We start from the raw sequence: 13,324 nt of genomic DNA on the forward strand, positions 1-13,324 counted from the left end.
TTAAGTATTGTGGCTACTAAAGATTTGCATTTAGAGCAGCTTGATGTTAAAACAACCTTCCTTCATGGTGATTTGGATGAAGAGATATATATGGCACAGCCACAGAAATTTGAGGTCAAAGGTAAGGAGAACTTAGTGTGCAGATTGACAAAAAAATTTATATGGCTTGAAACAAGCACCTTGGCAATGGTATCTGAAATTTGACAAGTTTATGCACGAGCATGGATATAGAAGGTGTCATTCAGATCATTGTGTTTATTTTAGGAGGTTGGATGCTGATAGCTACATTATTTTATATTTATATGTTGATATGCTTGTAGCTGGGTCTAACATGGATCACAGTAAGGGGTTAAAGGAACAGTTAGCACATGCATTTGCTATGAAGGATTTGGGGGCAGCAAAACAAATCCTTGGGATAAAGATTTGTAGAGATAGGAAAAACAGGAAACTGACCTTATCTCAGGTTGATTATGTTGAGAACGTGTTGCAATGTTTCTCTATGGAGAATGCTAAAGCTATCACCACACCTTTACCTGGTCATTTGAAGTTGACTAAGGAGATGTACCCCAAGACACAAGAAGAGGAGGACAAGATGTCTAAGGTACCCTACACTTCAGCTGTAGGAAGTTTAATACATGTTATAGTATGTACTAGGCCAGATATTGCACATGCAGTAGGAGTTGTTAGCAGGTATATGAGTCATCCAGAAATTGAGCATTGGAATGCAATTAAATGGATTCTCAAATATTTGAGAGGAACATCAAGTAAGTGTTTACACTTTGGGGGCTCTACTACTGCTTTACAGGGATATGTTGACTCAGATTTGGTGGGGGATATTGATACTAGGCAGAGTACTATAGGTTATGTATTTACTGTTGGTGGGGCAGCAGTGACCTGGGTTTCTTGATTACAACAGGTTTAATGCTTTATCCATTACAAAGGCAGAGTATGTTGCTGCTACAAAGGCAACCAAGGAGATGATATGGCTTTAGTTCTTCATGGAAGAATTGGAACACCACAAAGGGATAATTATTTGTTCACTGATAGCCAGAGTGTCATTCATCTTGCAAAGAATTCAGCTCTGCATTCCAAGAGAAAACTCATACAGTTGTGGTACCATTTCATTCGGTCAATTTGGGATGATGGATAGTTAAAGCTGGAGAAGATACATACAAATGGCAATCCAATGGATATCTTTACAAAGATAGTGACAAGTGAGAAGCTGAACTCCTCTTCAGCTTCAGTTGGTTTTCTTGACTGAGCAAAATAAAAGAACACCAACGTCCAGGGTGGTTTGATATTCCAGTGGGAGCTACAGGTTTAGTAGTGCTATGATCAATCTCCAACTGGGAGGTTATTATTATGGAGTCTGATCAGTCTCCAAGTGGGAGATTGTTGTGATGTGGAGCCTAATCAAACTCAGAGGTTTATTCGGCATGATTTCCCTCCAGATTATTTCTATGGGGGTTTGGGGGCAGTGCTCTAGGTGCGCTCCCTGTCGCAATATAGGGTGGGGTCGAGGGGCAACACCCCTGCAGGGGTTTTTAGGGATAGTGCACCTGTTGGTTGCCAAAACCACAAATTGGAATCCTATGAGCCTTGCCTGCTCGATACTAGGATATCCAATTGGTTAAGGCCAACTTGACGAGATTGATCGACATGATCTAAATCTCTTGTGCTTTCGGCTTTGCAAAATTGAGGTGGGTGTACCTGATCCTAGACAATAGCCTTATATCCAAGATGCTTAAGGCAGATCGGTTAAAACATGAATGCGATGAAAGCTTTCAAAACGGCAAGAATTATAGAAAGTTTTAAGATTGCAAATTACGAATTAAGAATAATATATGTGATAATGTTTCAAATAAAGAATAATTATAAATTAATGCAATAGATGAATAGATTAATTCTTAAAGGAAAGAAATGAAACAATTACCAACATATGGATTATGAATCAGGAGTAGAACACCACTGCTTAATTAAATGGGCAATCAGAGTCAATATTATAAGTTGAGAGGTACAACTTTATAAAGTTTAATATATTTATACTATAAACAATTTTAATAATTTTGATGCAATGGATCAATTATATAAACGCAATTTAAACTAGTCTAAAATGCACTTTAACTCCTATGGAGACAAATTAGACATAAATACGAAAATAATTAAATATTTCACAATATTTGTTTACCGTACTGGGTAAAGAAAATAATGTATACAGATAATAGAACAGAATAGCAGAATTATATTCGCATACGCCAAGATATTACATTATGCTTTATGCTTTAGATGCTATCAGATCAGATAAGATGATTACAATGATCTCGAAGGGGGATATAAATACTATCCGAGGAACCTTCCCGAAGGTATCCGTCGGCCACATACAACATGTTGGCTACAATAATAGAACCTTCTCGATACCGATGAGAACATTCTTGATACACAGCCTGTCGGCCTAACGGCATACACCCCGATACACTAACGGAATGCATTCTAATGCACTAACGGGATGCACCCTGACACACTAACGGGATGCACCCGATACACTAACGGATACATCCTGATACACTATTTCCTGACAACAATATTTATGTTTATCAAATTTAAAATGCAATAATGACCCAGTCCACTTATCTAAATATTAAAATATTTATAGAAAATAATAAAAAATATTTATAAAGGACACAACTAAATAATAAATTAAAACTCTAATGTAAATAAATTAAAATAAATATTTCTCACTGATCTGGAAGTAAAATTGTATTGGAGACACTCCCCACAGATGATCTATCCAATACAGTTCGACTCCAGATCGCACAAGAATTCATTCGATAACCCACCATCGACAGGGTTAGTTCAAAAAATTATTTCTTTAACAATAAAAATAAAATATATCATAGAGCATAGGATTGATAAAAATGTTAAATTACAAATATGAAATTTAAAATTGTCTCTTGTTTGATTTTACATGTTATATTTATAAACAACAAAAAGGCACTATGCCTTTTCCAAAACAATTGTAACTTTTCATAACAAATAACTGATTAATGTTAAAAACTTAATATGTTTTAATTTTTAGCCAGCAGTTATATCTCTCCATGGCTTATAATATTTGATGCGATTTCCCTCATTCCCGTGGGCATTTTTCTTTGGACGCAATTTTTCTCATTCCTCTGAACAACTTCTTCACCTAGATCGCAATACTCAGATTAAACATGGATTCTTGATCTCAAAGCCACCATGGTTATGACTTGGAGTATGTAATTTTTAATCGGCATCAGAAAAAAAATTCGTGCCCTCCTCTCAAGCATACGTTTCCTGACTCGGGTGTCTTTATATCATAGATGTATATGATGCCATCAATGCTTAACTTTGTGACTTTGCAGTCACTCACCGTTTCTTGCCAATGGGGCTTGACATAGCTCTTTTTAATCATGGGCATCTCCTTTCTCCATGTGCAATCTGCAAGAAGCAAAACAATATGATTAGGACATATTATCCTCAAACTCAGTTGTAGTGGAAGTTGCCGTATATCAAAGTGCACATTTTTTTGGATCATATGTTTATCAAAAACTCTCGACGACATCTGTGAAGTGGCTTCTTCAGTTTATTTTGTGCTTGATGATTCTTCCTTTCATGTGCACTGAGATTCTTTTGAAGCATCATCTCCTGTCTTCATTCAATTGTCAAAGTACATTTCAACTGATGCAATATGCATGGCTGCTCCTATAGGAAGCACATCTTCATCCAAAAAGAAAAATAGTGAGTGTGGAGAATAGATTGACCCAATATTTTCATTTCTAATACCAATAGTCACATTAAACCTGGTATAATCTGTTGATAGAATGAAAAATCTTCACCTACCATCACTTGCTGTCCAATTTTCACATTATTTGAACTAAGCAAAGTTGCACCAACCTTCCTTATGTGATTGTGCAGAATTTCATCATTCTCAATAGCTGGGTACATCAGATGCTGCTTTTCTAAGAAATCAACAAAAGCCATGCATCTATGTACAGCAGCTTGACTTTCTATTATCTCCTTCACTCTTTTCTTAAGATTTATGAGATCTTTTTTTGTTAAGCTATGCAAAGTGCCTCCAAATTTAACTCTTCCTTGAATGACATTATACCCCATGTGTGACATGAAGAGTCAAATTACTGGTTATCAACAATGGCATTGTATTCACGCTGCTTCATACTGAAATTTGCTCCCCATCAAAATCTGGAAACAATGCTTGATATTTTTGTCCTGATGACCTTTATAGCGTAAGGTAAGATCTGATGCCATAACCTTTTATGCAAACATTAGTGCCTTGCTTTGTATTCTTGTGCTTCTAATAATATATGACCAGTACTTACATCTGATCTCTATATCTGAATAACAGACTTTTAGGAACCTCAACAATCACTTGCTGAAGAATCTTGAACAAGGCCCATTCGTTACTTCATTTACTGCACTGTCTTTGTCTGATATTATTAAAATTTCCTTTGACTAATAAATAGACTGGCTGCATTAGATATATATTAGCACTTATCCTTTTTGACTTCAATATTTGATCAATGAACTCTCCTTGTTGAGGCCTAGATTCTATCACCGTCATAGTACAAGTATGCACCATTGGTTTTTCCAGATTACATATTCATTAGTATCCTTATCCCTTACCAAGCCACGGGTGCTTTATTCATTCATGACTTCATATATACTATTGCTGGGAATATAGTAGCACTATATTGTAGATGACTTGGCAATGTGAATCCCTAGAGACTATATAGATCATCTCAGTTTATCAAGAACTATTGTGAATGCCATGAGAAAATGCACTCTCATTTTGACTTGAATACTTTGTTCAGCATAGGTTTTCAAACCTGCTTATCTTACTTAATCTATTCTCCAGCCCTTTAATTTCCTCATTGAAGCTATGCTTGTCTTAAATACAGTTAGGAATTGGCATCATCAATGACAGGCATCAGCATCTGAACAGACTAAAATTTTCTTTCTTCCAAAACTGTTCATTATCCATTCTGGTGTAACCCATATGCCAGGCCTCTCAGAAATAGCTTCAGCACATATTTACTTCCAGAGATTGCTGATGAAATCCAAATAGGTGAATGACAGATCTGAACTTTTTTATCTTCCTTAATCTTGCATTGTTGCTTGGTTCTAATAGGATTTTCTTAGTAATAGCTATTTGCCATGACCATACTTCTTTCAAGTATTCAACATCATAAATAGAGGTTGAAAATTTGGGGTCCATCAGCGCCAAAGCCAAAAATGACCTTATGTTATAAAAGGTGTCAGATATTATTTTTTCTACTATTTTAGCCCTAATTTTGTAAACGGAAAAAAAAGTTGTATAAAAAGGCTTAGGGTTAGGGTTTTCTTATAAGGCGTGATGCAAAAATTGGTCCTTGCAGCAGTATTGAGCTGTAAGGGATTATAGATTGTAATCAGGTTGTAATCACTGGCTCATAATAATGTTGGATTGGGAAAACAAGTTGGTTGTCAACCTGTCCTCGGCTGTCTTAGACCCTCTTTCTTTTAATTTCTTAAAGCGGGGTCTTAATTTCTCTTGCTCCCCTCGGGTCATCCCTCACTTGCAGTTCCTCATTGAGATCGAGAATGCTATTCGCTCTCTTTCAAATGATGAGGCAGAAGCTGTTAGGCAAGATTGTGCGGTCGCCCTTAGGCATGCCAAACCACCGAAACCCAATTTGCCTAGTGGAGAAATGCGTGCCTTTAAAAGTCTTGTCAAGGATAATGACATCATTATCACCAAAGCTGATAAAGGTAATGCTACTGTCATCATGGACCGACAAGACTATGTCGCCAAAATGTGTGACTTGCTCGCTGACACCAGCAGCTATTGCACTCTCTCTCGCAATCCGTGCCCCAAGATCTTGAAGAGAGTCAAAGCCTTGGTTCTCAATTCCTCCTTTGATGAGACCACAAAGAAAAAATTGGTTCCATCCAAAGAAGTGACCCCCCGTATTTATGGGGTCCCTAAAATCCACAAAGTAGGCATACCTTTGAGACCCATTGTGGACACTATTGGGTCACCTACTTTTCTCCTTGCCTCCCACCTTGCCAAGTTAATTTCCCCCTTGATTGGGAATTCCAACTCTTTCATCAAGGATTCTTCGCATTTCGTCCAATTTGTTAGGGGCTGCAAGGCTGAACAGGATGACATCATGGTAAGCTTTGATGTGGTCTCCCTCTTCACCAAAGTCCCTATTCAGGAGTCTGTTCTTATTGTAAAGAACAAGATTGGTGATGAGATGGCAGACTTGGTTGAATTCTGTCTAAGATCCACGTTTTTCTCCTTCCAAAATGTTATCTATGAGCAAGTGGAAGGGGTTGCCATGGGTTCCCCTCTCTCTCCGATCATTGCGAACCTCTTCATGGAACATTTTGAGGAGACTGCCATCCACTCCTTTCCCCTGAAACCTAGATGGTGGAAACGATATGTAGATGACACCAATGTGTGTTGGCCACATGGGCTTGAAAAACTTGAGGAGTTTCACCAGCACATCAACAACTTGGTCCCTGGCATATCGTTTACCATGGAGCTAGAGTCAGACAACCGCTTATCCTTTCTTGATGTTCTTCTCATCAGGAAGCGGGATGGCACCTTTGGTAGGCAGGTTTATCGTAAATCCACCCACACTGACTTATATCTCCACTCCTCTTCCCACCACCACCCCAGCCATAAAGCCAGCATCCTTAGAACCCTTGCCTTGAGAGCCTTCAGAATATGTGATGAAGAACACTTAGATAGTGAGTTATCTCATCTTCGTCAGGTCTTCTCCTTGAATGGATATCCGTGCAAGCAAATTTCTAGGGCTCTTCGCCAGGCCAAATCCTTCTTCCTTTCTTGCTCTAGGCCTTCCCTGTCCACGAACCTCCCCGCTCTGCATGTTTCCATTCCTTTTGTGGATGGCATCTCCCAAAAGATTGCCAAAATCTTAACAAAAAGGGGCCTCCGAGTTGCTTTTAAACCCCTTTCAAAGTTAAGTAATCTTGTCCCGCAGCTCAAGGACTCCAAAGACTCATTTCTTGACTCAGGAGTCTACAAGATTGTGTGCTCATGTGGCACCCCCTACATTGGAGAAACTGGTCGTTCTTTTCGGACCAGGATACGTGAGCACGGGGCAGACATCTTGCATGATAGGGTCCAAAAATCGGCCTTAGCAGAGCACTCTGTCACCACCAAACATCACATTTGTTTGGAGCAAGCGCAAATCCTTTGCAAAGAGAGCAATTATTTCAAGAGAAAGCTCAAAGAAGCCATTGAAATTAGCCACCACCCCCTCAACCTTAATCGAGATGATGGGTGGTCCTTGAACCCCTCGTGGCAACCTTTGCTTCGCTCGCTCGATTGCCGGCAACAGCAGGGATAGCCCCCTCCCCTGTCTGTGGTTTGGTGTCCTTGTACGTTGGCTCTTCTTTGTCTTGTTTTGTCTTTGTTTTCTCTACTTCCTTTCTGTCCTCTTCCTTTCTGTCTCTTGGTTGTTTCTTTTCGCGTGCGGCTTGCTTCTCTTTATGTTGTTGGTCTTCTAATTTTATTAATTTTATTATTTTTAATTTTATTAATTTATTCATTATTTTTAATATTTTGTATTTTTATGGTTTTTATGTTCTTATTTTTTGCTTTCGTTTACTTTGTCTCGTGTTTCGAGTTGGTCTCGGGTTCTTTTGCGATCTCTCCTTTATAATTATATATATTTACACATTTGGTTCTTTTATTTTTATTTTTATTTTTAGATTGATTTAATTTATTTTTCAATTATTTATGTTTACTTTTAATATTTTTATTCTTTTAATTTTATCTTAAAAATTATTGCTATAGATTCATAAATTAAAGAGTTTTTTCTCTACTCTTCCCTCTTTCTTTTGTTTCTTCTATTTTGTTGTTTTTTCTTCTCTTGTCCCCCCATTTTTAAAAAATTTCTTTCTTTCTCTGCCTCGTGTTGTGTGCTCCTCCCCCTCTCTTCTTTCTTTTTATTTTGCTGGGCTTGGCTAGTCTGCATACGTTTTTACTTCCTTCTCTCATCCTGATGATGGATCACAGAGTGTGATCCGAAACGTTGATGATAAAAAAACTTACACAATCGAATCCAGAAGCAACATCATCATTAACAATGGATTGTGGAAACTTGATATTATTAATATTGGACTTGCTATTGTTGGATGTAGCCCAAGGATTGGGTGAACCACGTTAAATCTTGGTGTCTTGTGTTTTCTTTTATGCGATCTACTATTTTCTAGTATTGGTTATATTTGCATGTAACTATTATTTCTGTCTGAGGTTAATCCTAACAAGTGCCTACGAAGCATGGGAGTTGGAGCTTCCAACGAATCGGTGCTCATAAACATAGGGGTTGGAGCCTCTAATAGGTTGGAGCCTACAAATCATTGTAAAGAACAATTTATCTATGTTCCACGCGGATGCGTCCCCCCCCCCCAAAAAAGCCAGTATTTCGGGGACGGGGACGTCCCCGTATCAAGGACTTCATTGGGGACTTGCATTCCTCCCCAATTGTTTAACACAAAAAATTAAAATAATAAACACAAATGTCACTTTTTTCATCCCTAATTGCTGTCCCCCCCCAATCCCCAAAATCGGCAAAAAAAATTGGCGTCTTGGAAACCCGTCCCGCTGTCCCCTATCGTCCTCGTCCCGAGAACTTGGGGAACATAGCAATTTATATAAAAAAACATTTATTTGTCATGGTTTTCTCCTGCATTGGCGTTCCATGTAAAAATTGTGTTATTGTTTTTATATGCATAATTATTCATTTCTGCATTTGAAGTTAATTGTTTGGATAAAAGATTAAATTGACAAAATTGTTATTATAAAACTTTAAATGTTTTTGTGTTATTGCTAAGATTATTCATTTGTTATTTAGCATGGAAATTGAATGTATGCAGCATTACCCTTCTATAGCATTTTTCACATTTTTATAAATAGAGTTATGCATTTGGACATCAGAATTTATTAGCATGCTATTTGTCATTCATTTATGCTTTTACTAAGATTCTAATAGCTCCAAATTTTGAAGATCCTCATAAAGCTATTTTTTTTGCTATTGAGATTGTAGGTTGAAGATGCTATTGGTATTGCAATGGCCCAACAACAACAATTAAATCATGTTCTTATGGATGAATTGTTCCTAGGTAGATGATTGTTATTTTATTGTAAATTATGATTGCATTTGATATTAAAAACTTGTCTAGGATGAGTATAAATCAAGCTTTTCATATAACTATGTCATAAAAATAACAAAATTTGTTCAGTTTTAGTTAACTATTGTTATGCTATTTCTAATCTTTCAAGCTTTCTTCCTCTTTTTTCTTTAGAGACCTCTTATGATTTAAAATTGGATGCTTGCATCCTGCTAAATATGTTGGAACTTTATTGTCCATGGTAGATTATTTTGTAATTCTAAGATCTATTTTTACTATCGGTCATTTTTGTAGATGCAAAGCCTCTTGCAAGTACTCCAAAGTCTAAGGAGTGCCTTGGTAACTAAATAGACATCTGCTTCTGTTTGAATGCAAGTGTGATTTTCAACATGGATAGCCTGAATGTATGGAAATGTTTAGTTTATCTTGAATCTATGCAAAATGATTAAATCCAAATTTCTTAATTTGCAGGTCTTACCAAGGAAGAGGTTGAAGACATACAATTCAAGCAGGTTGTTTACTTTGCAAATTTGTGCTTATTTTATGAAGCTTTTGAAAGTAGACGAATAAAGTGAACTACAATTTTTTTATTTTAAAATAGTTTCTTTAGAAAAAGTTATGACACAAGAAATTTTTTAATTGTGGTTAACTAATAGACAAGGAATCGAATATGATTGGTTATGATTGCCGAAGTAAATGGGTTATAAGAAGATAAATCAAAGAGAAGGAAGAACAATTTAGAAGAGTTGTTATTTATGTTTTGATTGTAGCGTATAAATTCAAGATTCAACAATCTTGAGGACAAAACCCACCGTAGATTACAAATTTAAAAAAAAAAAAAATCCTTTATTTCTTCATCAAGTGAGTAGAAATATTTCAAGACATGAGTACAAAAGAAATATCTGTAAATTATAAGAAGATTATTGCAAATATTCACAAAAGAGTCGCATATATTCAAATAGTACTATAGATTATATATTTGACATATATATCGAAATTTTAGTATTTTTAGAAAGGGGAAAATAATTTTGACTTGGAGATATAAACTAATGAGGTCACAAATGTGGGATCATATTTCCATTTAAACATTCATTAATAGAACTACAATAGGGTTTGAACCTTGACAACAAGACACCACCACAACTTAACCATCACACCATGCCAATACCAACAATCAAAATTGTAGTGTAAAGATAAATAATATTTATAATTAGTTATGCAAGCTCTATTGTGACTATTGTTGGGTGAATATTTTGCAACCGTCAATTTTGTCCAATTGCGAAATTGGTAGACCAGCCATAGTGTATGAGACCAAGTCTCTCTTGCATTAAAGGGAAGGCTCCCCCTTCTCATCATTCCTTGGATGAACTCAAGGTAAGCAAGAAGTTGAGAGATTTTGTAAAGAGTATTACCAATATTCTTTCCTCTTAACTTTTAGAAAGAATCCACTTACCCACGTAGCAAGTAACGAGTAAGATGAAATTTCTAACTACACTTCTATCTAATAGCTAAAAATGGTGATACCGATAAACCAACACCAACTCAAAGGTTGATTGTTCTAGGTCCTATTTTAATTTATTCTATAAGAAAAGCCTCTACAATTGGGGCACAAAGACTTCTAGAAGTAGTGCAATTCTAACTATTTTTCATGAATTTGAGATGGTAATACAAGCTACAGTCAAAGTTTCTAGTCTATGTATCACCACAATCGCTCCCAGTTAAAGCTTCAACTCTGATTGCTTCTTAACTCACTGTGCTCTATTATTAAATGCACAATAATAACATGAATCAAAGACAATAGGCACAAATTATAGTAAAAGCTTCTAATTTGTGCTATCACAATTGTTTCTGGTCAAATTTTTTAATCCAGTTGCTTCTTTTATTCACTTTTCTCCCAAATTGGTACTACACAATCAAAGTTATGCTTGCACAAGTTTGGCAAAGCTTTCTTGCATACAAAAAATTTGATTCTTACAATGAAAGGGCACTCATTTATAGGCAAAGGAGTTGAGCAAAAAGTGGAAGCAACTTGTTAAACTTACAGATCTTTTCTAGGGAATAAATCTAAACACTTATAGTTATCTGGAACAACTGATGAGAATTTAGTAATATCTTATTGATGAGTACTCTTGATGCCTTAATAATTTTACTTGGCTGATAACACAGATCAGACATTGACTAATTTATATGTTATGATTGAAGACTAATGTAGAATAGACTAAAATTTCTTTATGAATTTGATGAATGTTGGAAGAGATACAATGCTGATGTTATAGATGGTATTCTCCAAGAGTCATCTGTGAGTATATGTATTACTGCTGGGGGTCACAATCTTGAATGGTTGTGACTCTCTTGTGGCACTTATCATGGGGAGTCACACCCATTCATGACTGTGACTCCTTCCCAACATAATCACTATAATTATTGATATACATAATGCTGTCTATGCATCGATTCACCACAGCACATACATATTAGTTATGAACACATGAATTATATAATGTGATAAGAAAATTTTATATATATATATATATATATATATATATATATATATATATATATATATATATATTAGTATATGTCAAAATCACACTTATATATATTCATCCATCATTATTAAATTCATGATTATGATAAGAATACTTCAATCCACATGAAGCTATATTCTTAACACTCCCTCTTAGAAGAAAGAAGATTGAATGCATACTTCCTAGTAATGCACTTGAATCAACCATTATCACTATTCCTATCTATTCCAGAACTGAATGTAGTGATAATCACCATATCAAGATACTCAATTCATTCCTAGATTTCAACCCAATGTAGTCAATCTTTATACATCCGTCGTTATGTGTTCCAATCATTAGGAGATACATAACAACAAGTCAAACTATTGTTAATATTGTCACCTTACAATAGTGGCCTAATCCGCATGAAAGATCGTCACCTTTTTTGCCAAAACATATCCACAATATTGCAATATTGATTTTATTAAATATTTAATAATAAATTTACCAAGTTTGTTCCTAAAGTACTCAAATTTCCTAGCAAGAGGTTTAGTGAAGATGTCAGCCTTCGTTCTTCAATTTTGATGTATATCAACTTAATAACATCTCTATCCACCATATTTCTTATATAATGATAAGGAATCTCTAAGTGGGTTAACTGATAGTTTAATGCTATGAAAAAATGGGTTAACTGATAGTTTAATGCAACTTTGATTGTCGCAATGAATTATAGTGGAGTTCAATGGTTTTCCAAATAGTCCATATAAAAATTTCCTTAGCCATACTACTTCACATGCTCTTGTGGAGGCTGCCATATACTCTACTTCCGTAGAGTTCTAAGCAACTGCTGACTGTTTTTTGCTGAACCAAGATATCATAGCTGAACCAAAGCTAAAACAACCTCCGGTAGTACTCTTGTGATCAGTAGAATCACTTTTCAATTTGAATCAGTATAACCTTGAAGTTGTAGCTCAGTATTCTCATACTTCAGCCCCAGTCCAACTGTTCCTCAAAGATACCTTAGAATATGCTTGGCTTCCATTAGATGAATCTTCTTGGGTTCACACATGAAGTGACTTAACACATTTGTAGCATAGCAAATATCTGGTTGAGTGTTCACTAAGTACATAAGGGAGCCAACAATTTGCCGATAGTGAGTAGGATCTATTAGTTCTAAATTTGCTACTTTAGTTTTAAGCTTATGAAGGTTAATTTCCATTGGAGTAATGGTTTACAGTCCATCATTCCAAACCTAATTAAGATATTTGTAGTAAATTGTTCTTGATTTAGGAAATGTAATTTTCCTTTTGTCGTACTTCTAGACCCAAAAAATAATGTAGAAGGCCTAGATCCTTCAAGTCAAATTTAGCTATGAGATCCTGTTTACACTTGGCTACTAGGTGATCTGCGACTGTTATCAACTAATCATCAACATAAAGAATGTGTATCAACATATCATTATTAGATTTTTAAATATATATTTGGATAAGCTTCATTCTTAGAATATCCCAATTTGAAAAGATAGTTGTCTATCCTCTCATACCAAGCCCTGGGAGCTTGCTTCAACCCATAGAGGGCTTTCTTTAGTTTACATATGTATAGCTTCCGATCTTGTGTCGTGAATCCCTCAGGTT

The 13,324-nt window shown here is 35.7% G+C and overlaps 1 protein-coding gene across 2 annotated transcripts in view; it reads left to right on the forward strand.

Annotated features, from left to right (window-relative positions):
- LOC149532468 (uncharacterized) overlaps positions 1–13,324 on the forward strand; it is a 117,373-nt gene that overhangs the window by 86,811 nt on the left and 17,238 nt on the right. The window contains exons 13-15 of one of the 2 annotated variants that reach the window (XM_089804768.1): positions 9,099–9,174; positions 9,478–9,522; positions 9,655–9,695. In XM_089804768.1, coding sequence (XP_089660894.1) covers positions 9,099–9,174; positions 9,478–9,522; positions 9,655–9,695 — 162 coding nt within the window. The remainder of the gene's footprint in view (positions 1–9,098; positions 9,175–9,477; positions 9,523–9,654; positions 9,696–13,324) is intronic. The other variant, XM_089804769.1, reaches the window with a different exon arrangement.

This window comes from Cupressus sempervirens, chromosome 10 (assembly GCF_028749045.1).
Source record: "Cupressus sempervirens isolate cs-2001-9-10 chromosome 10, ASM2874904v1, whole genome shotgun sequence".
NCBI lineage: Eukaryota > Viridiplantae > Streptophyta > Pinopsida > Cupressales > Cupressaceae > Cupressus > Cupressus sempervirens.